We start from the raw sequence: 27,995 nt of genomic DNA on the forward strand, positions 1-27,995 counted from the left end.
AAACCTGACCCAAAGCTGTTATACAGCCACATCAGGAGGAAAACAACAGTCAAGGACCAGGTAATCAGGCTAAGGAAGGAAGGAGGAGAGACAACAAGAAATGACCGTGAAGTATGTGAGGAACTCAACAAGAGATTCAAAGAAGTGTTCACAGAGGAGACAGAAGGGGCTCCAGAGGGACGGAGAGGTGTGGCACATCACCAGGTGCTGGACACGGTACACACAACCGAGGAAGAAGTGAAGAGGCTTCTGAGTGAGCTCGATACCTCAAAGGCAATGGGGCCAGATAACATCTCTCCATGGGTCCTGAGAGAGGGAGCAGAGGTGCTATGTGTACCCCTAACAACAATATTCAATACATCTATCGAAACAGGGAGATTGCCTGAGGCATGGAAGACAGCAAATGTAGTCCCAATCTTTAAAAAAGGAGACAGACATGAAGCACTAAACTACAGACCAGTGTCACTGACATGTATAGTATGCAAAGTCATGGAGAAGATTGTCAGGAGAAGAGTGGTGGAGCACCTAGAAAGGAATGATCTCATCAACAGCACCCAACATGGTTTCAGGGACGGGAAATCCTGTGTCACAAACCTACTGGAGTTCTATGACAAGGTGACAGCAGTAAGACAAGAGAGGGGTGGGTGGATTGCATTTTCTTGGACTGCAAGAAGGCGTTTGACACAGTACCACACAAGAGATTAGTGCAAAAACTGGAGGACCAAGCAGGGATAACAGGGAAGGCACTACAATGGATCAGGGAATATTTGTCAGGAAGACAGCAGCGAGTAATGGTACGTGGCGAGGTGTCAGAGTGGGCACCTGTGACCAGCGGGGTCCCACAGGGGTCAGTCCTAGGACCAGTGCTGTTTCTGGTATTTGTGAACGACATGACGGAAGGAATAGACTCTAAGGTGTCCCTGTTTGCAGATGACGCGAAGTTGATGAGAAGAATTCACTCGATCGAAGACCAGGCAGAACTACAAAGGGATCTGGACAGGCTGCACACCTGGTCCAGCAATTGGCTCCTGGAGTTCAATCCCACCATGTGCAAAGCCATGAAGATTGGGGAAGGGCAAAGAAGACCGCAGACGGAGTACAGTCTAGGGGGCCAGAGACTACAAACCTCACCCAAGGAAAAAGATCTTGGGGTGAGTATAACACCAGGCACATCTCCTGAAGCGCACATCAACCAAATAACTGCTGCAGCATATGGGCGCCTGGCAAACCTCAGAACAGCATTCCGACATCTTAATAAGGAGTCGTTCAGGACCCTGTACACCGTGTACGTTAGGCCCATATTGGAGTATGCGGCACCAGTTTGGAACCCACACCTAGCCAAGCACGTAAAGAAACTAGAGAAAGTGCAAAGGTTTGCCACAAGACTAGCCCCAGAGCTAAGAGGTATGTCCTACGACGAGAGGTTAAGGGAAATCAACCTGACGACACTGGAGGACAGGAGAGATAGGGGGGACATGATAACGACTTACAAAATACTGAGAGGAATTGACAAGGTGGACAAAGACAGAATGTTCCAGAGATTGGACACAACAACAAGGGGACACAGTTGGAAGTTGAAGACACAGATGAATCACAGGGATGTTAGGAAGTATTTCTTCAGCCACAGAGTAGTCAGGAAGTGGAATAGTTTGGGAAGAGATGTAGTGGAGGCAGGATCCATACATAGCTTTAAGCAGAGGTACGATAAAGCTCATGGTTCAGGGAGAGTGACCTAGTGGCGACCAGTGAAGAGGCGGGGCCAGGAGCTTGGACTCGACCCCTGCAACCTCAACTAGGTAAGTACAACTGGGTGAGTACACACACACACACACAGGTGCAAGTAACAAGGGAAGGTACCACTAAGGCCACCGTAAATTCACAAATAAAATATTTTAAGTGGGCGCTGCGTGATAAAATATAGTACATGTTGAGCACTGGCTGCCAACTTTCTCGAGTTTGAGGAACCCTCTTTAACCTTAAGGAATTTCACTGAACCCCCCACACGCTAATATTTGTAATTTAAGGCTCGGTTAACCGAGACAATATATTATGACGGAAAAAAACACCGTTAGCTGCAATACTCAACAACGTTATGCAGTTATTACATTAAACCTGTTATGTGACTTTCACTTTTGTTGCGCTGCGCTCTTTTATTATTATTATTATTATTATTATTATTATTATTATTATTATTATTATTATTATTTTCATTCATGTGGTAGCTCTAAACTCGTAGGGGTTATATAGTACCTGGGGTAATGTGAGACATTCAGATACGATTGAAGGGAAGTATAGGTACAATTCATTAGATCAAAAGCCTCTAAACAGCATCGAGGAACCTCGATTTAAGGAGGTACATTCAGTAACTATGACACAGCTACCACTCTCAGCTGTCACATCATGATATCATCAATAGATACAAACCATTTAAAAATGCTTAACTAGAACTTTACTACCATGGATGATACTGTTATGTGAATAAATTTGATCTGTGTCCATAGGCTATGTGTTTATCAAGGACAGACTAGTGCTGCAAGATCAAGGACACACTAATATAAACGATGGGTGTAGACTTACAATAAACTGAAACTAGTGAATACAATAACGTAAAATGTATATAGAGTATAAGAACATAAGACTTGTTCACATTGTAGTTCATGTTCAACAGATAATGCACAACTCTTCACAAGATAGTCCTAGCACTACTATAACCAGCGTATTAAGGTAACTTGTTAAATTAGTGAAACCAAGTATACAAAAAATTATTCTCGTTATACCCGTATGGATAACGCTAGGAGACACAGTACACAGGTGTTCCTGTGACACCTGTCGCTAGTGTGTCACCCCGGCACTCTTAGTCACTAGTTGATTGTGTACCACACTAGCACTGAGTGAAAAGACGAGGGACAACAGTGGGACTATGTGTCAATTTTGACCCTACCAGCAAGGTGCAGTACGAGTACACTCAAGTCTCAGGTGTCCTGACTGGTGCCATACACCCACAATGGTGGTATGAAAGACGGACCACAACCTCCAACCTATTATTATTTACTAGTAGTCGATTCTAGGGGTCACCGCCCTTGCTGCTCGGTACCTTACCAGACCTACGTTAAGCAGTTATCCACGAAGGAGGACCAGTAAGTGGTTGTCTGATTTTTCCCTTCTAACTTTTCGTTTATGTTTCTAAATTTAATTTTTTCCATCTTGAACCCATTACTGCGATTCCTATCTTGGTTAGATACTTTTAGTGCGCTATTTACATCCCCTTTATTTATTCTTGTTTTCCATTTATACACCTCAATCATATCTCCCTTAATTCTACGCCTTTCTAGAGAGTGCAGATTCAGGGCCTTCAGTCTATCCTCGTAGGAAATATTTCTGATATATGGGAGCATCTTGGACATCCTCCTTCGCACGTTTTCCATCGCATTTACATCTATCCTGTAATACGGTGACCAGCATTGTGTACCATAATTTAAATAAGACATAATCAACGATATATAGAGTTGTAGAATAACCGGAAGACTCCTGTTATTTATACTTCTTAATATGATGCCAAGAATTCTATTCGCTCTATTGCGAACACTTACGCACTGCTGCCTGGGTTTTACATTACTGCTAACCAGAACTCCTAAATCTTTTTCGCAGATATTAAGATCTACATTACTTAGTTTATAAGTGTCGTGGCTATTTTTCTTTCCAACGCTAAGAACTTCGCATTTGTCTATATTAAACGAGATTTGCCACTTTTCCAACCATTGCATCAGTCTGTTTAGATCTTCCTGCAGCGCTCTAGTGTCCTCGTCAGAATGAATTCGACGGTCTATTTTGGTGTCATTGGCAAACTTGGACCATTAACTAGTTAATGGTCCAAGTTAATGGTCCAAGTCGGACCGAAACGTCGTCATAAACTTCTCTCCTATATGCGGGTTATGTAGTGTAACTCAGAAGCCACCACTAATACGTGGCTTCAAACTTTAAAAAATAAAAATTTGCCTCCAACTTCGACAACGGAGGAGAGTGAAACTGAAGTTATAGACGCACATTTACCAATTTTACATTTAAAATAGTGTGGGATTTTTATTCCATTTAAATCACGTTACAAAAATTAGTCTGCCCCTTCTGAACGGCTTCGATATTTAACAGATGACGATTCTCGATAGCACTCATTATGTGTAGTTTGTGTGTGGGAAAATTTGTCAATATACTAAATTATTTAAAAAATAAACTTGGAATCGTCGGAATATACGATAACTGGAGAATTCGTCTAATGATCAGTTTTAAATTTTCATCCCTTGTATGTTGTCTAGAAAGCAAACTTCCATTTATTATTGGCTGCATAAGTCCCAATCTTTCGGTTTTATTAAATAAATAGTGATATTGACTGTCATTCTTTTTTTTTTCTTCTTATTTGCCGGTATTCTCCCGGCCCGGGTCTTTTCCAAGTAGTGGTGACATGGCCTTGGCTCCCTATCTGGGGAGTGTCTCGAGACCTAAGTCTCCCATGGGAGGAGGTCATTCATTAACTATAGAATGCCTTTTCGGGTCGGCTTCAAACACTTTAGTGCTGGTGTATCTTAATGGGGAAGTATTTTTGTATTGAATTTCGGCTGGATTAGGACCAGTTTCAAGTGGTTAACTTTATATTTCCAGTTTGTGGGTAAGTTGCAGATTGTTGCAGCTGCGGTATTGTGACTGCTCCACATTACCCTGCGTGTGGGCACACATTATCTGCGTGTGGGCACACATTATCTGTGTGTGGGCATACATCTGTGTGTAGCCACTCACGTACTATTTGCAGACCCACCCTATACATCATGCCGATGACTGGTATTAAGCCTAGGTGCTCATACATTATAACTAACAACTGCGAGGTGTCTGTGATTACTGGTTGTTTCTCACACTGGAGACACTCACTTAGCAACCAGAAACACACCAGCTATCTCACCCCCATTTTGCTATGCTTATTTTCTTACAAGGTTCCCAACGTCAGTTTCTTAACTCTTCACGTGGACATATGAATGTTATTTTCTGAAATTTAAATTAGGTTAGATTTAATTAAACTATTAAAAACGTATATTAAACCAAAAATAAGTCAATAAAACGGTCGCAGTGCATCTGGCAATGTGGAAAATTGCATTTATCTGAATGTAACTAATTATGTACATAACAGTAAATGATAACAAAGATAATTATTATTTATCAATGTTACATAGACAAGTAGAAATTTGGGACACCTAGGTCGCAAAAAAATGTCCCCCTTCGATACCTACCACTGTCATAACCACAAGTTGCTCTGGACCTATTAATTAAATGAAATATACATACACCAGGAATACTGGTAAATATATAAATTTGTGGACTGTATATTAAAAAATGATTATATATAAATTCACATATACATAACAGAAGGAAAATATATCTTAATATCACTCACCAATTTGACTGGATATTAAGTTGTATCATACTCAGAAAAACCTCACTAACTAAATTTATGAAAACACTGGCCAGAATTATACACAAATCTAGAGAGCTTATCTGAGGTTCCTGGAGCTGTCTTGTCCAGTCGTCTGATATCTCAAGTTATGCAGGAATGCACATCCAACAATTTCGCCTCCTATTTGGGAGGTGTCAATCCAATTTTAACCTCTAGAGCACGAAAAATTCTTCCCATTATATTAACGTTGTATCCAATTCAAAACCAAGATGACGAGTCTCGTCTGCGCAGACGCAGGCTTTCCGTTTTCTATGACAAATATTATTAAATACAGTATGGCCATCTATTTACATATAAATACTGAATTTCTGGAAAATATATACAGTATTTTCCACAGGTAACGAGATTCTAGAATATAACTAGGAAACGTTCAAATCTGCAAGATTATCACTCGTAGCGAGACAGTAGGTTGTTTAGGGTAGTATTACCGACCTGTCACATGAGTGTGAAAAAATAGTCTGTTAAACACTGTGCACTGGCATGATTGGTGATCTTTTCTTTCTGTCTTACGAACACATAAAATGACAAATTTTCCAAACGTCAACTTACATTCAGTACACACCTTATTGTTCTGTGTTTTGTAATAATACTTATTAGTGTAGTGTTTCTTTTAGAATTTAGACTTGTTGAGAGACCAGGGAGCGAGGGATGATCTTGGAATCATTTTTTATACGTGGGTCCTGCTGTCTCGCTGCTCAACACGTTCTCACGTGTATAGCCGGAAACCAGCTGAGTTCGGAAATGTTTTTCTGATTCATTAATGTGATTTCCTAAAAAAAAATATCCAGTAGCAGCCACCTTAGAATGGTCGAGTACATATTGGCCTAGTAAATACTAGGCCAACATGTGCTCAACCGTTTCCGTCACCTGTGTCAAGGTGAACGGTGTGAACAGTTACGCAAATTTCATCAACAAGATATCAACATATCAGCGAGTGAATACTTGGCCCCACAGGCAATGACAACTCTCGTGAGCGGTGACAAATCTGTCGTCGAAACATTAACAATACGTTCAAATTTATATAGATATTTACATGCAAGTTCAGTTTATTGTTTTTTACAAATATATATTTGCTTACACTGGTTACATTTCAGTTTTGTCTTATCTTTTTACGATGATTGTAGCGGGAACAACGTTTCTGTAGGCGTACAACATTGCTTATCACCTCAATGTTAGGTGAGCTTGCCTGACATGTTCCAACATTGATTCCATTATTTTTTAGTAACCACTAGCTTGGGGTCGACTTCCTGCATGCTCCACTTCTACACTACATATTTAAAACTAATCGAACATTTACCCTCGGCTACCCTTTCCTGTAGCTCTGTGATAGAAGGATTGGTTCAAAACCCAAATGACCCACGTTCAGTTCCCGGAATAGCTCAGTAGGTGTAAGGGGACTTGACCATATGGTCAAGTCCCCTTACACCTGCTCCTCTTCACCTAGTAGTGGCAGTGTTAGTCGACTATTGTAAGTGGCAATCTAGGAAAGATTATCATTATATACATGGGGAATTGTAGGTTCCTGATCTCAGTTAGATCAGCTTATATGGGGAACTAGGGGTCTGGAAAGAATGTTTATCCTCCTAGTTACTACCATAGCTATAACACTATAAGTATTGTCGTTACTACTTAGAACAATCCCACGACACTGAATATTAACCAAAGATTTCTTCCTATTTCCACAGCCATGGCTAAACCGGTTCGGAAAGGCTTCTTAACAAGATACAAAAGTAAGTATTGTAAATTAACTTGTATGAAGGCAGACCTTTAAGTGGTTATCTGATTTTTTTCCCTTCCCGTGTGAAAGATATATATTCTCAAGGTACCTTTAGCACATTAAAGGTACACCTTTGGTGTACTTAAGGTTATTACTAAAGTACAGCTGCATTCTTATACAGTAAATGTCAGATCTGGTTTACTGTTAATTATTTACTTAAGTGTTATTATAATCAAGTGACATTTACTGTATAAGAATGGAATTATACTTTAGCGCACTAATTCAAGGGATACAGTTGAGAGAGAATAGCATGAATACTGAGGGAGACTGAATTTGGAAGAAATGACAAGACAATGGGCTACTAGACAGAGTGGAATATAACTTACAGTGAAACAAACCATACCACGGGAGGGGATAGAACCCGCAATCACAGTCATGAAACTCCGGACTGACGCGTTACCCCTTGGTATGGTTTGTTTGCAATTGTGTCATTATGATTTCGTGAGTCGACTTACAGTGGTGTGGGATGCAGTCATAGTTGTTGCTGTATACACAGCCAATACACACCTCTAATATGAAACAAGAGTCCAGCCGCCACAAGATGCTCACCTCTACTTCGACAAGGAAGCTTCTTCACCAGATACAGTTACAGCTGGGCAGAGACCGAAAAACATGTTATTATTCTTATTATATTCGTGGAACTTATTAAGACGCCGACTGTCAGCTTCAAGTGTCTGTTGATGTACTCGTTGCAACTGTTATCCTCGACTTTAGTGTGACTGATGCTGTTTTATTGTAGACAATTTGTATATTTAGGTGACCCCTTACCCCCAAGCACCCTGGTGAAGATTAGAGCCTCTTAGCCATGCCACCTAATCGATTACCATACTATCTAGGCCACTACGCCTTTGTAATGACAACCTTTGTATTGATGTGGAAACACAACCTATTGTAATAGTTGGCGAAACATCTCGTCAGTAAGATATCTAGGTGTTGTTCAGGTGTTTTAGTTACCATGGTATTGTATTCCATTAATGTAGTGATACCACGGAGGGTGTTTTGGAATAATAAGCCGACGAGTAAGATACAATATATAAAACGCAAACTTTTATTTAATTAAAAACAATGTTTCCCCTCAGTAAGAGGCTTTTTTTAAACAGGTTTGGTTTGCTCATTGTGTCTTATTACTTATTGTGTATACGTACAGGCCAATATCACAGCTATTTCATCATGACTCATAAAATCGTAATGACACGATTGCAAACAAACCGCAGTAGTGTGAAAATGCTCGGTGCTGCCTGGCAGATTATGTCAAGTGCAATATACCCAGATGTTGCGCAGGTGTCAAATTCATCATGAGGAGACAACGTATGCTCCTACTGTGTAACTATCATATAGAATATGGTAGCAGCACATCGGTGATATACCTAATTTTGATAAATAAATAAAAAATCCAGATTGTTTAACCAGCTCGGCTACAACACTTAACCACCGTCACTAGAGGTGACAACGGGGTCAACCGTGGCCATGGTTATGGCGTTCCAGCGTCAACCAAACGGTAGTAATGGTGATGACTTGGATCAATCCATCAATATTGTGTGGTACAGGCTAAATGGAATGTCTAAGATATCAATATAGGGATTATATATTACCCTCGTTCCTTTCTCCTTCCCGTCTTCATCTCTCTTTCCCATCCTTCTTTCCCCTCCCCTTCTCTCTTTCCCTTCCTTCTCTTGCTTCCCTGTTTATATTTTCCCTCTCTCCCTCTTTTCCCATCTATCCCTCCTTTCCCCCGTCCCCTCCCTTCCAAGCTTCCCCGCTTCCTCTTCCCTTGAAAGGCTCACCAGCGAGCGAACAGTTGCATAACAAAGGCTCGCTAACAAAGGTTCGCTAATAAAGGCTTACTAACAAAGGCTCCCTCTGCTGTCCTTGCACCACCTCATAACAAACGATGAAGCCGCATAAAAAAAAACTAATTCCTCGAACGCACAAATAAACAGCTCAATAACAGTGGTATGTTAGAAGACAGTTCCAACAACAACAAACTCATCACAAAAGTTGTGTGGAAAATTACATTTATCTGAATGTATCATTATGTACATAACAGTAAATGAAGAAAGATAATTATTATTTATTAGTTAGACAAGTAGGAATTTGGGACACCTAGGTCGCAAAAAATGTCCCCCTTCGATACCTACCACTGTCATATCCACAAGTTGCTCTGGACCTATTATAAATAAAAGATACATCACCAGGAATTCTGGTAAATAAAAATTTGTGGACTGTATATTAAATTAAAAAATGATTATATATAAACACATTTATATAACAGAAGGAAAATATCTTAATATCACTCACCAATTTGACTGGAGATTAATGTGTCATGTACAGGACCCCCCCTTTTACCTACATTTATGAAAAATTTACTGGCCAGAATTTAAACATAAATTAGACAGCTTATCTGAGGTTCCTGGAGTTGTCCTGTCCTGTCGCCTGATACTCAAATTATGCAGGAATGCACATCCAACAATTTCGCCTCCTATTTGAGAGGTGTCAGCCCAATTTTAACCTCTAGAGCACGAAAATTCTTCACATTAATCACTAATGTTCTGTTCAATTCAAACAATAATGGCGAGTGTCCTGCGCAGGCGCAGCTTCCCATTTTTTATGACAATTTTTTATTAAATACAGTATGGCCATCTATTTACATATAACTACTGTATTTCTGGAAAATATACACAGTATTTTCCACAAGTTGTATACTCTTCTGAAAAGTTTTATCATTTTTAATATTAATGCTATTATTTCATTATCTTTTCAGGGAATGTGAAATATTCGTTAAAAATTATAAGCATAAATGTATTTGGTAAAAGAATTACGCCATATAAGAATAAACTGAGGTTAATGTGAGAGAGCACCACGAAACAAGGAATCATCAGACAGCACGAGCCTAGTGTCATACTCTCAACAAACAACATTGTAGAAAATGCGTTTCAGAGCAAGCATTTATTGGGACATTTAGCTCTGTGTAGAGCTCTACATAAAATTGGTTTAAGCCTTGGTAATTAATACCGACAAATTGTGTGTTAGACGTGATCAAGGTCCCAGGACCGAAACATTTTCTGAAATGTCCTAGTGTTTGCTCACGTGTCTTTTTAAACCACATAAAACTCTACACAGCGAAGCTTTGCCCCCAATAAAAGGTTGCTCTGCGACGACTGTCTTCGCATAAAGCTGCGCCAGGCGAAGTCCCTGAGGGTGAATCACGTTCCACCCCCCCCCCCCGTAACACATGTGACGCTATAAGAGCTTATTAACTGGATTGTGCCACCTTACAGAACGCTTCTTGGGGTCGAACTGGCGCGAGGAATGGGTGGTACTACACGAAGACTCAACTCTGGAGTGGTACAAGACTCATGACGAGTCTGACCTCCTGGGTGCTATCGTCATTAAGGTACTCAGTTATACTCACTAACCTAGTTGTAATCATTTATTTGCACTTGCCTAGTTGTAGTCTTGCAAATTTTTAAGTCTAATATACACATCATACAATTATTTTTTTTACTGTGGTCTTGAGGGCACATGAAAAGTATACTATGTACATTTAACCTAAGATAACCCAATAAAGAAAAACCTTGTGACTTATTGCTAATGGGGGTTCTTCATCTAGCTATACTTACCTAATCACAGGAACTATATTTATGTAACCTTCCCTTTATTCCAACCTAGCGAGAGTTTATAAGCTCAGGCCTCCTTAACTGTTTACACATTAGTTATTAACTATGAATAAAAACAAATGTTATGAATAATGAATAAAGAACTTTTTCACATTTTTTTTGACAAAATACCACCCCTACCCTGTCAAATATTTGTCAGTTGTTGTCAATAAACATCAATATATATCACCCATGACTATCCGAAAATATATTTACGTCTCTTACCCCTCCAATATTTAATACCTTTCACCACCCTACTTGATACTGTTCACCTGTCACCACCCTGTCTGATATTGATCACCTGTCACCACCCTGTCTGATATTGATCACCTGTCACCACCCTGTCTGATATTGATCACCTGTCACCACCCTGTCTGATATTGATCACCTGTCACCACCCTGTCTGATATTGATCACCTGTCACCACCCTGTCTGATATTGATCACCTGTCACCACCCTGTCTGATATTGATCACCTGTCACCACCCTGTCTGATACTGATCACCTGTCACCACCCTGTCTGATACTGATCACCTGTCACCACCCTGTCTGATATTGATCACCTGTCACTACCCTGTCTAATACTGATCACCTGTCACCACCCTGTCTGATACTGATCACCTGTCACCTCTCTAACTGATACCGATCACCAGTCACCATTCTTTCCTGATATCCATCACCTGTCACCACTCTTGCCCGGATATAATAATGACAACTGTGTTTCCAAAGAAACTACATCATACTTAATCAGAGTTACACCAGCTGCTCTACAATGCATAACATCCACTCACCATTTTACCACCATACACTAACAATTGTTTACACCTAATGAAGGGTGTTGTAACCTAGTGTCATTTATAGGCCCTTATAAAATAAATCAAACTATGTAGTTCTTTAAACTAGACTAAGTTTCGACCACAATGTTGTGCATCTTGTGGACTTTGATTATTGTATATTTTGTATATAGTGACTGAAAATAAAGAATCTAAATCTAAGGTAAAGCGTATAATTAAGATTAGTTGTTTCGACCAGTCTTAAAACGAAGACTAAAATTAAGAATATATATATATATATATATATATATATATATATATATATATATATATATATATATATATATATATATATATATATATATATATTAGACGTGTGTATATAAAATTGCTTAATACTGTAATACAAGCTTTTATTAAAAATTGAGCATTGATAAAAACTATTAAAAATTTAATGTAGACTTGAACTTTAACATGAAGGGGATTAAAAACTAAACAGTGAAGTTGGGATGTATTATTGTTACAATCAAAACTAAGCTCTAAACCCACAGGTCAAACACTGCTGCAGTTATGATATAATAATGGTTGGAGATATGATTAAATTTAAAAAATACGGAACTTGGTGTAATTTATAACTTGAAAAAAAAGTAAAAATTTAATGCCATTTTAAAGTTACTAAAATAATTACTTTCGTTTGTATACATGGGGCTCACTTTTTTAAGTTTTTTGTTTGAATTCATTAAATTAATTTTTTTAGTCATCTCATAAGTTATTCCATTTGGCCATTTTATTTGCCTTTTTCTGTAGAGGTTCAGACGACCACGAGGACTATCAGTTGTGATGCCTGTGTGTTGTGTTACAGTTGTCCAGGAAGTGTCATAGGTCAGCATCACCATTACTATGTAAAGTTTCCAAGATGGAATAAACTGTAGCAAGTATATATGACATTTATATTTAATAAGTTTGGGGATTTGAAGAAGGGCATCGTGTGCTGCCTAAAATTTGAGTTGATGATGGTTCTGATAGCTTCTAGGTATGTGGTAGCAGCTGTGGTACAGAGCACTTCTTCTAGGTATGTGGTAGCAGCTGTGGTACAGAGCACTTCTTCTAGGTATGTGGTAGCAGCTGTGGTACAGAGCACTTCTTCTAGGTATGTGGTAGCAGCTGTGGTACAGAGCACTTCTTCTAGGTATGTGGTAGCAGCTGTGGTACAGAGCACTTCTTCTAGGTATGTGGTAGCAGCTGTGGTACAGAGCACTTCTTCTAGGTATGTGGTAGCTGTGGTACAGAGCACTTCTTCTAGGTATGTGGTAGCAGCTGTGGTACAGAGCACTTCTAGGTATGTGGTAGCAGCTGTGGTACAGAGCACTTCAGCCACGAAGGTCACTCAGCGCTCGTATCAGTAAAATAATAATATACATTACACACATTTAAATCAAAGATAAAAAATATACACACATTAAAAACAAAGATAAAATTACGTAAATAAAAACTATGAACATGAATAAAACGCTCAGCACAGGAACACAGGTGGGGGGTTGATCCCCCAAGCACAAATTCCTTAGTGAGGTATAGAGAAATGACCCTCCCCATTCTTCCTCGTTACACCACTCCCGTTGTTACATACTGACCTTCCCTCCCCTTAAATCCATCCCCTGTTGTTATATACTGACCTTCCCTCCCCTTAAAACCATCCCCCGTTGTTACATACTGACCTTCCCTCCCCTTAAAACCATCCCCTGTTGTTACATACTGACCTTCCCTCCCCTTAAAACCATCCCCCGTTGTTACATACTGACCTTCTCTCCCCTTAAAACCATCCCCCGTTGTTACATACTGACCTTCCCTCCCCTTAAAACCATCCCCCGTTGTTACATACTGACCTTCCCTCCCCTTAAAACCATCCCCCGTTGTTACATACTGCCCACCCCTTCCCTTAACACCATGCTTATGATCACATACTGATGGTCACTGGTTGTTACAGGAGGCGCCGGAGATGATGGCAGCTGGTCCCTTCGCCTGTTACGTTCCAGGTCGCCCTGAGCTGCCCAAAGGCACTGACCCCAACAACATGGTGGTGTTCGGCAACAAGACAAAGGACAGAATGCACTGGTTCATCTGCCAGAACGCTGACGACGTTAAGTGCGTGTACAACACTGAAAGCTGAGAGAAAGTGGTAACTTGTGCGATCAGAGGGGAGGCGGAGAGAAGCCAAGTGACAACTTGTAGGATCAGAGGAGAGGCGGAGAGAAGCCAAGGGACAACTTGTAGGATCAGAGGAGAGAAACCAAGTGACAACTTTTAGGATTAGAGGAGAGGCGGAGAGAAGCCCAGTGACAACTTTTAGGATTAGAGGAGAGGCGGAGAGAAGCCCAGTGACAACTTTTAGGATTAGAGGAGAGGCGGAGAGAAGCCCAGTGACAACCTGTAGGATCAGAGGAGAGGCGGAGAGAAGCCCAGTGACAACTTATAGGATCAGAGGCGGAGAGAAGCCGTGACAACTTGTAGGATCAGAGGAGAGGCGGAGAGAAGCCCAGTGACAACTTGTACGGTGAGAGTGGGGGCTGGGAGATGCAAGTGTGTGTTTGTAGACTGTAGAGAGACATATCAGTGTACATAACCTTTTATTATTATTATGTTTATTTACGGTGTTGATACAATATTTAACTTCATTATCACTGAGGAGCGCGCCGCCATTAGCAGGAAGATCGAGACTCGTTAATTACATGTCATGATTTTTTTTGTTTTACGTACTATTGCGATGCCTGGGAATCTATTACTGACGTATTTTTTCTTTGTGCCTCACTCAGCCAGTGGATGACAGCCATCAGTAACACAGTGAGTATTGTGCTCCTCAACGTTCATTAATTTTATATTCATGGGGAAGCGCTAAGTACGTAAGGGCTATACAGCGTCTGGGGAATGAAAGGCATTCAAGTTAACCCTGAGGAAGGGGTAGGTAGCTTCATTTCCTCAGATCAAGAGCCCTCCTAGATATAGGGTTTGTACTGTAAATGATACGAGTGTTATTTCTCAATTCTATATATTGTAGATAACTGGTTAACACAACCAGTCATCTACAATCCTGTCAGACACTGCAACTTCTTGGGATCTTAATACTTGGGAATTCTTCCCTTACCTAACCCTTGGGCACGACCTACTTCCACATTGGGCAAATGTGACACCACCTATGACTGCTGCACCTCTCCTACCTACGGTTTATAAGCTGCTTCTCCGCTGATATGCCGTATTCTACTCAAGATTGATGGACTGACCACATCGACTCAAGGTTGAGGGACTGATTACCTCATTCTCCTCCTGTTCTTCAAGCTTCTCCTGTGTATGGACTGATGAAGCAACTGTGTGGCGAAACGTTTCCTTAATAAAGATACCCATGAGTTGCACATGTGTCTAATTTATCAATTCTATATATGTATATATATACAGTATTTTTCATAATCGTTTTACATTTTCATATTTTTATTCTTTAATTGTAAATCAAATTAAACATTTAAACATTATAGATCACACTAATGCTGTACCATAGACATTTTTACGTGTTTCCCGTAAGCTGTTTGTCAAATATTAATGTTAATATAACACCCCCTCCCCACAGCAAATTCAAAATAATCTTAAATCATTAAATGAAATAATGTGTTGATTTTCTTGGCGTGTGCAGCTGCCCCCGCCACCTGAGCTGCCTAAACTGCCTCCAAGTGAGGAACTGAAGCTGGAGCCACCACCACCTTACAACTCAGCACCTACTGCCCCTCCATATAGTAAGTAGCTCTGTCATAATTCTCCCTCCAAACACATCTTAGGATACACCTCTATGTAATGACCTTTGTTTCTTAAATGGGGCATAAAATGTAGATGAGGTATTTTTTCGAATCGAAGACGACGAGAGCTGTCGTAATGTAGATGAGGTAAGCCAGCGGATATTTAGCCATGGCATGGCCACTTCCAAGCTTTGTCACCACGTGATAGTTTACTCGTGGCATTGTAGGATTACCTTGCTGTGGCTAATGAATATCGATGACCTAAAAAAAATGCCATTAGGGACTGCTCTTGTAATATTCAGCCTCAAAGTGGAAAAATAATTTATAAGAGCATATGGACACAGATCAAACAATTTACTGAGAATGAAGGACAAAATAAATATTTCCTATATTTTACACTACAAAGACACTGTAATTACAATCTTTCTCGGTACTACTGCAACCTAGTACAAGGAAGTATAATAAAGAATATAACAAAAACTACGATTTCATTATTGTTAATATATTCACGGGGAATTAAACCCGTACGAGTCAAACAGCGCCTAAGGAATGAGAGGAAATCGTGTTTGATCCAAAGTAGGGAAGGGTAGCTCCATATTTTTAAATCAAGAGCCCTTCACCAGCATCAAGATATATCACCCCCTTCCTTGAAGGATTTAGATTTCGAAGGTCCGGGAACGTTGACTGCTACCTATTGAGTCGCTGAAGATCTTTATCTATTTTTCTTTCCTTGAAAATAAATCGCAATATTTACGTTACATTACGTTACATTCTGGAGGTTAGCGCTAAGTGATAACATTTACCAGTATTATTGTGTTGGTATACTATCTAAGGCTTTTACTGATTAATAGATTCTCTCGCTTCAGATCCTGGAGGTGGAGGAGGTAGAGGGTATCCAACAGGAGGGTACGGTGGAAGAGGAGGATACAGTGGAAGAGGAGGTTACGGTGGAGGACCTGGTTACAGTGGAGGACCTGGTTACGGTGGACCTGGTTACGGTGGAGGACCTGGTTACGGCGGAGGACCAGGTTACGGTGGAGGACCAGGTGGAGCGGCAGTGTATGGCGGTGGAGGACCCATCATCCTGGACCGCCGCGACAATGGAGATTTCGGCGCTGGGATGCTGATGGGCGCAGCCATGGCCGGTGGCTGGGGGGTTGGGCTAGGTCTGGGCGTCCCGATCCGTATTGGGTACGCATACCCCGGCTTCGGTACTGGAAACACCACCACCCAAGTAAGACTTCTGAGTACTTCACCCTAAGAGGAATGATGATGCCCTCAAATTGTAAAATGTTCTCGTTTATGTCAAACACATGATAATGTATAATTAAGTATCATATTATATTGATGATGAAACGCTAAACTAGTAATCATACAACACAAGGGAGGACATGGAGGTAATACGATTTGACTCAAGGGAGAGTAGCTCCGGTTTATTAAATCATCAAGGCACGTCTTTCCCTTGAAGCGACGTAATAATGTAGCTACAATCACCACCATAAAATGTTATATATATATATATATATATATATATATATATATATATATATATATATATATATATATATATATATATATATATATATATATATATATATGCAATAAGATCACAGTAAACAGGTGATTTCAGAATATGCAAAACAACCACTCTGAAAGAATAGAGAAATTCCAAGCGCTTTCGTGACTACTCACATTATCAAGGAACTATGAAAGTAAAGCATCCAAGGAAGCTATATAAGGGGTCTGGCCAGCACCTCACTATCAGATCCCACAACGGTTAAACACCTGACGCGTGCCGACCCAACTTGGATAGGTCCTTTGCACAACTCACCCACAAACTATTCTACCCAAGAAAATTTAAAAATTATTTGTCTAGTCACTCTAGTGTATTAAATTCTTCCCAAATTCTATTAATTATAAATGGATCTAATTTATATAAACCAAAGGAAATATTCATATTATTGTCAAAACTGCTTTTTATGAAACAAGATTCAATTATATTCCTGTCGACCATGGACTTGCTTGATACTACTTTCTCAACTTTTTGAAAATCAATTGGATGGTTAAAATCTCTTACATGAATAAATAGAGCATTGGAATCTTGTCCAGTTCTAATGCTATATTTATGTTGTTTTAATCTTAGTTCGAGATTTTTACCAGTTTGACCGTAATAAACTTTATCGCAAATTTTACAAGGAATCTTATAGACACATCCATCAGCATTTTGGGGGGAATTCTTTATCAAAAGTTTTTTTACTGAAACCTATTCTAAACTTAGGAAAAATCCCCAAGAAACCGTTAACAGCAATTTCAATAAAACAATAAAACTTCTACTGAAAGGCAAAGATGAATTAGTCAAACAATTTACTTCCACTAATCCATCTTTACCTTACATGTATGGACTAATAAAAACACACAAACCAGGGAATCCAGTCAGACCAATTATTAGCTCCATAGGGTCAGTTTCATACAAATTATCCAAATGGCTTGTTGATATTTTGAGCCCTATTGTTGGCAAAATTTCTAACTTTAATGTTAAAAACAACATAGACTTGGTTGATAAATTAAGCTCCTTGACTGACTTAAATGATTTTAACATGGTTAGTTTTGATGTTACTTCTTTGTTTACGAAAGTTCCTGTTGATGATTTAAGTTTCTTATCTGAAGAACTCGTTAACTATGATTTACCATTGCCAGTTCCTACTATCATTAAACTTATTAAACTTTGCATTGTTGATGCAAAATTTGTATTTAATGATAAGTTTTACACTCAGAAGTTTGGTATGGCAATGGGAAATCCTCTTTCACCTGTTCTTAGTAACCTATACATGGATTTTTTTGAAACAAGGTTGCTTAACACAATCCTCCCTAATAGAGCTAAATGGTTCAGATATGTTGATGATATTTTGTGTCTTATGCCCAAAAATGTAGATATACACCATTTCCTTGGAAAATTAAATAGCTTAGCCCATTCTATAAACTTTACTGTTGAGTTTGAAGAAAATAACTCATTGCCTTTTCTAGATGTTTTAATTATTAAGGGTAATAATGAATTCAAATTTAAAATTTACAGAAAACCTACAAATAACTGTTCCTATGTCCACTCTTATTCCTTGCATCAAGATAGAGTCAAACTGTCTGTTTTCTCATCAATGTTTTTGAGAGCTTTACGAATTTGTAGTCCTGAGTTCATAGATGAGGAAATATCCAAAATTTATGAAATAGGTAATGATTTAAAATACCCAGGAAATGTAATTGATAAATCTTTTAAAATTGCTAGAAATACTTTTTACAATCCAAAAAGGGACAACCAGCCTTATTCAACTAAAAATATGTTGGTTCTCCCTTACCATGAAAACTTGGTTGATATGCCTTCTCTTCTTAAGACTTTTAATATTAAAGTTGTATTCAAAAATCTTGATACAGTAAAAAAAACTTTTGATAAAGAATTCCCCCCAAAATGCTGATGGATGTGTCTATAAGATTCCTTGTAAAATTTGCGATAAAGTTTATTACGGTCAAACTGGTAAAAATCTCGAACTAAGATTAAAACAACATAAATATAGCATTAGAACTGGACAAGATTCCAATGCTCTATTTATTCATGTAAAAGATTTTAACCATCCAATTGATTTTCAAAAAGTTGAGAAAGTAGTATCAAGCAAGTCCATGGTCGACAGGAATATAATTGAATCTTGTTTCATAAAAAGCAGTTTTGACAATAATATGAATATTTCCTTTGGTTTATATAAATTAGATCCATTTATAATTAATAGAATTTGGGAAGAATTTAATACACTAGACAAATAATAATTTTTAAATTTTCTTGGGTAGAATAGTTTGTGGGTGAGTTGTGCAAAGGACCTATCCAAGTTGGGTCGGCGCGCGTCAGGTTTTTAACCGTTGTGGGATCTGATAGTGAGGTGCTGGCCAGACCCCTTATATAGCTTCCTTGGATGCTTTACTTTCATAGTTCCTTGATAATGTGAGTAGTCACGAAAGCTCTTGGAATTTCTCTATTCTTTCAGAGTGGTTGTTTTGCATATATATATATATATATATATATATATATATATATATATATATATATATATATATATATATATATACATATATACATATATACATATATATACATGAGTTTTCCCAGAAGCAAGTTTATTCTTTTCTCTGAGGATGAGGGTCCCCATAACAGTTCTAGAGGTGGTACCTCCCTATATTTATATATATACATATATATATATATATATATATATATAAATATATATACATATATATATACATATATATATATATATATATATATACATGCAAAACAACCACAGGGGGAGTAGAATGATTTGCATCTTGTATCGCTTGGTTTGCGATATTTGCTTAATATATATACATATGTATACAAGCCAACAGATGCAACTTCCCAGCATTTCCGGGAACAGCTTTTGAAAATTGCCTACTGTCTGGAAAATCTCCCAACTCCTGCCCCAAACATCTTCCTACTAGGAGATTTCAACTTTTCCAGCATAGATGGGAAATTAGTTATAGATGATCTGAAGATCGTTGTAACAAATTGTAGAGTAAAAGACAAATAAGTAGTATGAAAACTCTTATAAGCAAATGAAGTTTTGTTTGGGCACTAAGCTTCATCAACTGTTACAGACAGTACCTGGAAAGGTATGAAATGTATAGGGTAGCAGTGCAGGTTTACTCGGTTGACCGAGGTGGGCTAGAGTTTCAACGAGCCGGAAGCTACTCATATACTGGTTGATAATGTTTGTATAGTGAATGACGGATGATTCTAAGAACTTTCTTTTGAAATAATGAGTTTGGCTTCGGCGCGTTTTATGAGATGAAGATGTTGTATTACGATGATTGGCACACACATTCAAAGTGCTGTTGGTGTTAAAGAGTGGCATTTGTTCCATTCTTTGACACTAACAGCACTTTGAATGTGTGTGCCAGTCATCGTAATACAACCTTGTTGCATCACACACCAGAGGAAACCAGATCAGTGGCGGGGCTTAGAATCAGTGCTAATTAGCACTAGAAACATAATCATACATACTGGGCAAATTTACTCACCCTAGAAAATGTCATGCCCATATGACAACAGGAAAATGCAAACTCCCTTCCTGTAAGCTTTTTCACCCTGAAATGTGTACCTCTTCAGTACAGGAAAGACTGTGCTATAACTTAAATTGCCAGGCATACCATCTAAAGGGGACAAAAAGATACAAAACATCCAGGCCATGGGAAAACCTGGGTAGCCACAGCCACTCAAGAGGGAGAGGTTTTTTAGTGCCAGGAAGGAAAAAAAAACTGGCAGGAAATGGCAGAAATCGTACACCAAATCCAGTCATTCCTGGAGTGGAACCACAGTCGATGGCCTCCACTCCAAACCAACAGATACAGATACTAATGCCGGAAAAAAAATCCCCCCCCAGTACCAACAATACCACCAGTCCGATAACATTCTTCTTTGCAAATATACAGGGTCTAAAGCCAGCAATAAACAACAAAATACCTTTCATCCGTGGACTGCTTGCAGAGGCAAAGGCAATGTTCGCGGCTTTCACTGAGACCCACATAAAGGATCACTTGGACAACGAAATATGGATCCCAGGTTACAACCTATACAGATGTGACAGAGTGAACAGGCAAAAGGGGGGGGGTTGGCCTGTACATTGCAGAGTCACTTGTTTGCACAGAACTGCTTAATGCCTCAAATGACGTAGTGGAAGTTTTAGCAGTAAAGGTCGAGAACCAAAACCTAGTCATTGTGGTAGTCTACAAGCCTCCGGATGCAACATCCCAGCAATTCCAGGAACAGCTGTTAAAAATTGACCACTGTCTGGAAAATCTTCCAGCTCCTGCACCCAACATCTTGGTCCTGGGGGATTTCAACTTAAGGCACCTAAAATGGAGGAATATAGCAAATAATATTGTTGCAGTAATAACACCAGGAGGCAGCTCTGATGAAAACTCACACTCACACGAGCTTTTAAATCTCTGCACAAAATTCAATTTAAACCAGCAAATAATAGAGCCTACTAGACTGGAGAATACACTAGACCTCATCTTCACTAACAATGATGATCTGATAAGAAATGTCACCATATCAAAAACAATATACTCAGATCACAACATAATTGAGGTTCAGACATGTATGCGTGGAGCCTCAGACCGACAAAATGAGACTAGTCACGAGGGAGCATTCACCAAATTCAACTTCAATAACAAAAACATAAAGTGGGACCAAGTAAACCAAGTCCTAACCGATATAAGCTGGGAAGATATACTAAGCAACACAGACCCAAACTTATGCCTAGAACAGATTAACTCGGTGGCACTCGATGTATGCACAAGGCTTATTCCTCTAAGAAAAAGGAGGAGTAGATGTAAAATAGAAAGAGACAGGCGCTCCCTTTACAGGCGACGGAAAAGAATAACAGAGCGGCTAAAAGAGGTCAATATATCAGAAATGCGCAGGGAGACACTGGTCAGAGAAATAGCAAGCATCGAACTTAAGCTAAAAGAATCCTTTAGGAGTCAGGAATCGCGGGAAGAACTAAAAGCCATAAATGAAATCGAAAGAAACCCAAAGTATTTCTTCTCCTATGCCAAATCAAAATCGAGAACAACGTCCAGTATTGGGCCCCTACTTAAACAAGATGGGTCCTACACAGATGACAGCAAGGAAATGAGTGAGCTACTCAAGTCCCAATATGACTCAGTTTTTAGCAAGCCGCTAACCAGACTGAGAGTCGAAGATCAAAATGAATTTTTTATGAGAGAGCCACAAAATTTGATTAACACAAGCCTATCCGATGTTATCCTGACGCCAAATGACTTCGAACAGGCGATAAATGACATGCCCATGCACTCTGCCCCAGGGCCAGACTCATGGAACTCTGTGTTCATCAAGAACTGCAAGAAGCCCCTATCACGAGCCTTTTCCATCCTATGGAGAGGGAGCATGGACACGGGGGTCGTCCCTCAGTTACTAAAAACAACAGACATAGCCCCACTCCACAAAGGGGGCAGAAAAGCAACAGCAAAGAACTACAGACCAATAGCACTAACATCCCATATCATAAAAATCTTTGAAAGGGTCCTAAGAAGCAAGATCACCACCCATCTAGAAACCCATCAGTTACACAACCCAGGGCAACATGGGTTTAGAACAGGTCGCTCCTGTCTGTCTCAACTACTGGATCACTACGACAAGGTCCTAAATGCACTAGAAGACAAAAAGAATGCAGATGTAATATATACAGACTTTGCAAAAGCCTTCGACAAGTGTGACCATGGCGTAATAGCGCACAAAATGCGCGCTAAAGGAATAACAGGAAAAGTTGGTCGATGGATCTATAATTTCCTCACTAACAGAACACAGAGAGTAGTCGTCAACAGAGTAAAGTCCGAGGCAGCTACGGTGAAAAGCTCTGTTCCACAAGGCACAGTACTAGCTCCCATCTTGTTCCTCATCCTCATATCCGACATAGACAAGGATGTCAGCCACAGCACCGTGTCTTCCTTTGCAGATGACACCCGAATCTGCATGACAGTGTCTTCCATTGCAGACACTGCAAGGCTCCAGGCGGACATCAACCAAATCTTTCAGTGGGCTGCAGAAAACAATATGAAGTTCAACGATGAGAAATTTCAATTACTCAGATATGGTAAACATGAGGAAATTAAATCTTCATCAGAGTACAAAACAAATTCTGGCCACAAAATAGAGCGAAACACCAACGTCAAAGACCTGGGAGTGATTATGTCGGAGGATCTCACCTTCAAGGACCATAACATTGTATCAATCGCATCTGCTAGAAAAATGACAGGATGGATAATGAGAACCTTCAAAACTAGGGAGGCCAAGCCCATGATGACACTCTTCAGGTCACTTGTTCTATCTAGGCTGGAATATTGCTGCACTCTAACAGCACCTTTCAAGGCAGGTGAAATTGCCGACCTAGAAAATGTACAGAGAACTTTCACGGCGCGCATAACGGAGATAAAACACCTCAATTACTGGGAGCGCTTGAGGTTTCTAAACCTGTATTCCCTGGAACGCAGGAGGGAGAGATACATGATTATATACACCTGGAAAATCCTAGAGGGACTAGTACCGAACTTGCACACGAAAATCACTCACTACGAAAGCAAAAGACTTGGCAGACGATGCACCATCCCCCCAATGAAAAGCAGGGGTGTCACTAGCACGTTAAGAGACCATACAATAAGTGTCAGGGGACCGAGACTGTTCAACTGCCTCCCAGCACACATAAGGGGGATTACCAACAGACCCCTGGCAGTCTTCAAGCTGGCACTGGACAAGCACCTAAAGGCAGTTCCTGATCAGCCGGGCTGTGGCTCGTACGTTGGTTTGCGTGCAGCCAGCAGCAACAGCCTGGTTGATCAGGCGCTGATCCACCAGGAGGCCTGGTCACAGACCGGGCCGCGGGGGCGTTGACCCCCGAAACTCTCTCCAGGTAAACTCCAGGTAAACTCCAGGAACCTCTCGCCCACCTGCTCGGCCAACTGAGTGGCCAGACTTCAAGGTTCTCTCGCCTTATATATTTCATGCCTTTCCAAGTAGTATCTAAAGATTTGATAAATCTTGGTGTCCATGTGAAATATTATCTGCAATTAAAGGTTTCCATTCTGCTTGTGTATCTTTTACTTACACTGTGTCTGTATTGCATACCACCTGTACTCGACATAATATATACTGTGCACCAAATGGGTAACAATCTCCCCAGCTTTTACCCTTAATTATTATGAATCTTTTCCTGTATTCAATCTATCCAACACTTTTATATGTTGGTTTTCCATACACCCCTCACCATCTACTAATGCAATACGAATTATTTTAAATAATTTAAGAGTCCTATACAGTTTGTTCTTCATCCAACAGCAGACCAACATCACCAACAATTACAACACTACCAACGGCACCACGACCAACTACGGGAGTACGACCGCTAACGATACTCCAGCCATCGATACAACCACCACGGCTGCGCCCGACACCACGGGCCCAGCAGCAACAGCAGCAGACCAGGGAGACACCACCGTAGGCGCTGTTGACCCCGGAGGAGCCGAACCCGACGCCGAGATGATCCCGGACGGCGTGGATCCCGGACTAATTGATGAGACAGGAGGGAGTGACATGGCCGCTATGGAGGATGTGGGCCAACCGTTTGAGATGGGTGGGATGGGTGATGTGGGAGGCGAGTATGATGTAGGAGCAGAGTATAACATGGGCGGAATGGATGATATGGGTGGCGGCTTTGACATGGGTGGCATCGATATAGGCGGCTACGATATGGGTGGTGGCTATGACATGGGCGGCGGCTTCGACATGGGTGGCGGAGGTTACGACGTTGGTGGCTTTGATATGGGAGGTTTCGATGTAGGATTTTGAATATCTATGCAGCTCGTTATTACACACACACACACTCTCACACACATATATATATAAACTAGATGTATTCGAGGTCACTGTGTGACCGAAAAAGGTTTTTACAGACCCCAATAACCTTCCCTCCGAAAAAAAAACTTAAGCTTACACGAGAAAAGTTTGAGTTAGGCTGTATTTTTATAATTTGCAAGGTTTTCAAATTGTTTAGTAATTTTCATATCGTGCCCTTATGATAGTAAGATACTGTGATTATATTTTCAGCTTATCCGTAAAAGATTAAATAAATAGGTAAATTTCATAGATTCTGCAATAACAAATATTCACAACACGTACAAGGTGTATCAGCAGAAACACAACAAAATTTCAAAAGGTATTTGCAAGACCATTTGCGAGATATTGACTAAACACTAAGATTCAGATTTTTGCCACCGAAGTGGCTAGTTTATTGTGCGCCCCATATCCATCCTGTGGGTGGTAGACTAAGAGCATATGGATATACAAAAGGCTGAGGAACTAGGCTCGAAATGGTTTAAGAGCAATATATCTATATAATTTCTACATATTGTCTATCTTATATGTTGTAAGCAAATTTATAATATTTGCTTAATATGTCTAGTATTTTTTTTCATACGATACCTTGACAGATTGCATAGGTTATCACTCTATCTCTGTAGTCCTCAATAAGTGGACAATGAAGCATTTAGTGTTCAAGAAAGTGACCATAGACTTACCACATTAGTGATCATCATCTGTGCATCTACCAAACTGCCGGAAGTACTTGTAACCAAGCCTAAGCCTGGCTTAGGCTTGGTTAGTGTTCAGTGTTCAGATTGCAAGTCGTTCGGCTAACAATTAAAAAATATAACTACCTTTTTTAGCAATATTAATTATATTAGTTTTTACTTATTGCTAAAAAAAATACACAAATCTATTAAGTATATAATGTTACTCAAAAGAAGAATCTGCAAGGTCGGATAAGAAATATTAAAACAACCCCCATGGATGTTAACAGGTACGGGTATAAAGACAATATGCAGGACAAGCTTTTAACTGAAACTTAACTGAAACATAGTCTCAATAAAAGCCCATTCTGCACATTGTATCTATATCCAACTCTCCTCATAGCAAAGAAAGCAAATAAAAATGCCTAAAATCACGATTAACATATAGGTAATTTGTAGTGGATATCTACACATTAGGTTGGGCTATCCACATGACATATTAAAAATAATTATCCTAAAGTATTTATCAGATATACAAAAATAAAAATAAATGGCATAAATATAAATAATGTGTACCCTGATGGCCGAAGCATCAAGGTGACAAATAGGTATGAAAACAGTGAAGAACAAGTTAAAAACTTGCACCCTACTCTCAGTTCAAGACTACACAGAGTATAAGGTGGAGCCAGAGGTGTAGCATGTTTAGTGTAGTAATGCCTATTCGTTATCATTCTAAAATAATTATAATAAAAAAAAGCTAGACCCGTATGAGTCAATAATGCTATAATACTCTAGAAGACAAAGAAAGATACCCCTGTTCTAAAAAAAATAATGGCAATACCGGCTTTCATATTAGGAAGATATACAAGACTTGGAAGTTTGAGGCTGATTCAAAGAGACATTCTTAAATTATTGCAAAGAAACGACACTAAAGAACTATATTCATGGGAAGAGCTAAACTAAGTCACTGGTACAAATGAACCAACTTTAACAAAACACAAAATAAGATAATACCTGACTTCACAGTGAAAAACCTCTTCAAGAAACTAAAAGCGTACAGATGTTGCTTTATATAAAATCGGATAACAAGAACTGAGAATGAAGCACAAGCACGTGACCTCAAGGCCAAAATAATAACGTCAGGATTTCACTGTCTTATGAGCTGAGAAATTGGTTGTGATGCAGTAACAATCCAATCTATAATTTTGCACGTTGATGGAAAAGCTGTTATACATGTAATGAAAGCATCTTCCCGGTTAACATGATTATCAATTTAATATGCCAGGAAACTGCCAAAATGACTTACACAATATCCACGAACATTCCTATATGCAATTTATTTCGTGATTTTTCTTCCTCGACTCACATCCATGTCTTGTTTATATTGATAAAGTCTCATAAAACAGTTTTATTGACAATACTTCATTTTGAACACTGGCATTGTCGAAATTTGCCTTAATCGCGTCAACCAGATTCAATTTGTTAAGAACGCTTATAGCAAAATATATTAATTAAGTTCACCAAAACCTATCTGAGCATGTAACGTTTACATCTGCTGCTTAAATTCACTGTAATGAAGTAAATATATCATATAGTAGTTCATAGGAGTTTTTGATGTTGTGCAATATAATACTGGAGAATGTTCATTCATAATCAGCAAAATCATAAAAATGTCTTATGTGGTTACTTAAATAAATCAATACTCGAGTATAAAATATGAAATGACTCCGTCCAGAAGCATAATTTTACAATCTGGTACTAATTTTTGCTTTGAATTGTAGGTATGGGTGCCTTGTGGTATAATAAACTTTATGTAGTTTCTCTGTAAATTTAAATCCATATTACCTTGTAAGTTTTCAGTTTTAAAGCGTCCCATCCTTTTTCAGAATATCCAGCCATTATCACTGAAGCCTAATCCTTCGCCATTTATCCGGTACATTTATTATGGAATACTTCAACGTTTCATGGATTTTATTCTAAATAATCATATTTTTTTATTTATAGTTAGTTAGCCGATTGTTTTTTTACAATGACAGCTATACATATGAACAGAAGCAAATTCATCTAAATACCTCCACTGATGCTAATGAAAAATGCATAACCTGTCCTACTGGAAAATGCCTATAGTATATTCATGGCATTTAATTTTTTTTGCATACTGTAACCCAAGAGCACAAACGGGTTGATCAGGCACTCTGAAGGGCAAGCGTAGCCTCCCAACAACGACATCGATGATAGGACCAAGATCTTAAATTCGGCTTGATACAGCGTAATTTGTTATGAATCAGTTCAGACCAACGTTGTTGCTAACGGATGCGAAGATGGCCTAAGATTACAACGAAAATAATCTGAGAATGGAATACCTCCA

The 27,995-nt window shown here is 39.3% G+C and overlaps 2 protein-coding genes across 4 annotated transcripts in view; one reads left to right on the plus strand and one right to left on the minus strand.

Moving 5' to 3' along the window:
* Positions 1–25,042, plus strand: part of LOC128704068 (uncharacterized PE-PGRS family protein PE_PGRS46) — a 48,153-nt gene extending 23,111 nt beyond the window's left edge. The window contains exons 2-8 of the mRNA XM_053799076.2: positions 7,183–7,227; positions 10,553–10,668; positions 13,687–13,844; positions 14,513–14,540; positions 15,382–15,481; positions 16,348–16,715; positions 24,399–25,042. Coding sequence (XP_053655051.2) covers positions 7,183–7,227; positions 10,553–10,668; positions 13,687–13,844; positions 14,513–14,540; positions 15,382–15,481; positions 16,348–16,715; positions 24,399–24,908 — 1,325 coding nt within the window. The 3' untranslated portion in view covers positions 24,909–25,042. The remainder of the gene's footprint in view (positions 1–7,182; positions 7,228–10,552; positions 10,669–13,686; positions 13,845–14,512; positions 14,541–15,381; positions 15,482–16,347; positions 16,716–24,398) is intronic.
* Positions 1–27,995, minus strand: part of LOC128704172 (protein O-linked-mannose beta-1,2-N-acetylglucosaminyltransferase 1) — a 113,183-nt gene that overhangs the window by 73,336 nt on the left and 11,852 nt on the right. The window lies entirely within an intron of this gene.

This window comes from Cherax quadricarinatus, chromosome 66 (genome assembly GCF_038502225.1).
Source record: "Cherax quadricarinatus isolate ZL_2023a chromosome 66, ASM3850222v1, whole genome shotgun sequence".
NCBI lineage: Eukaryota > Metazoa > Arthropoda > Malacostraca > Decapoda > Parastacidae > Cherax > Cherax quadricarinatus.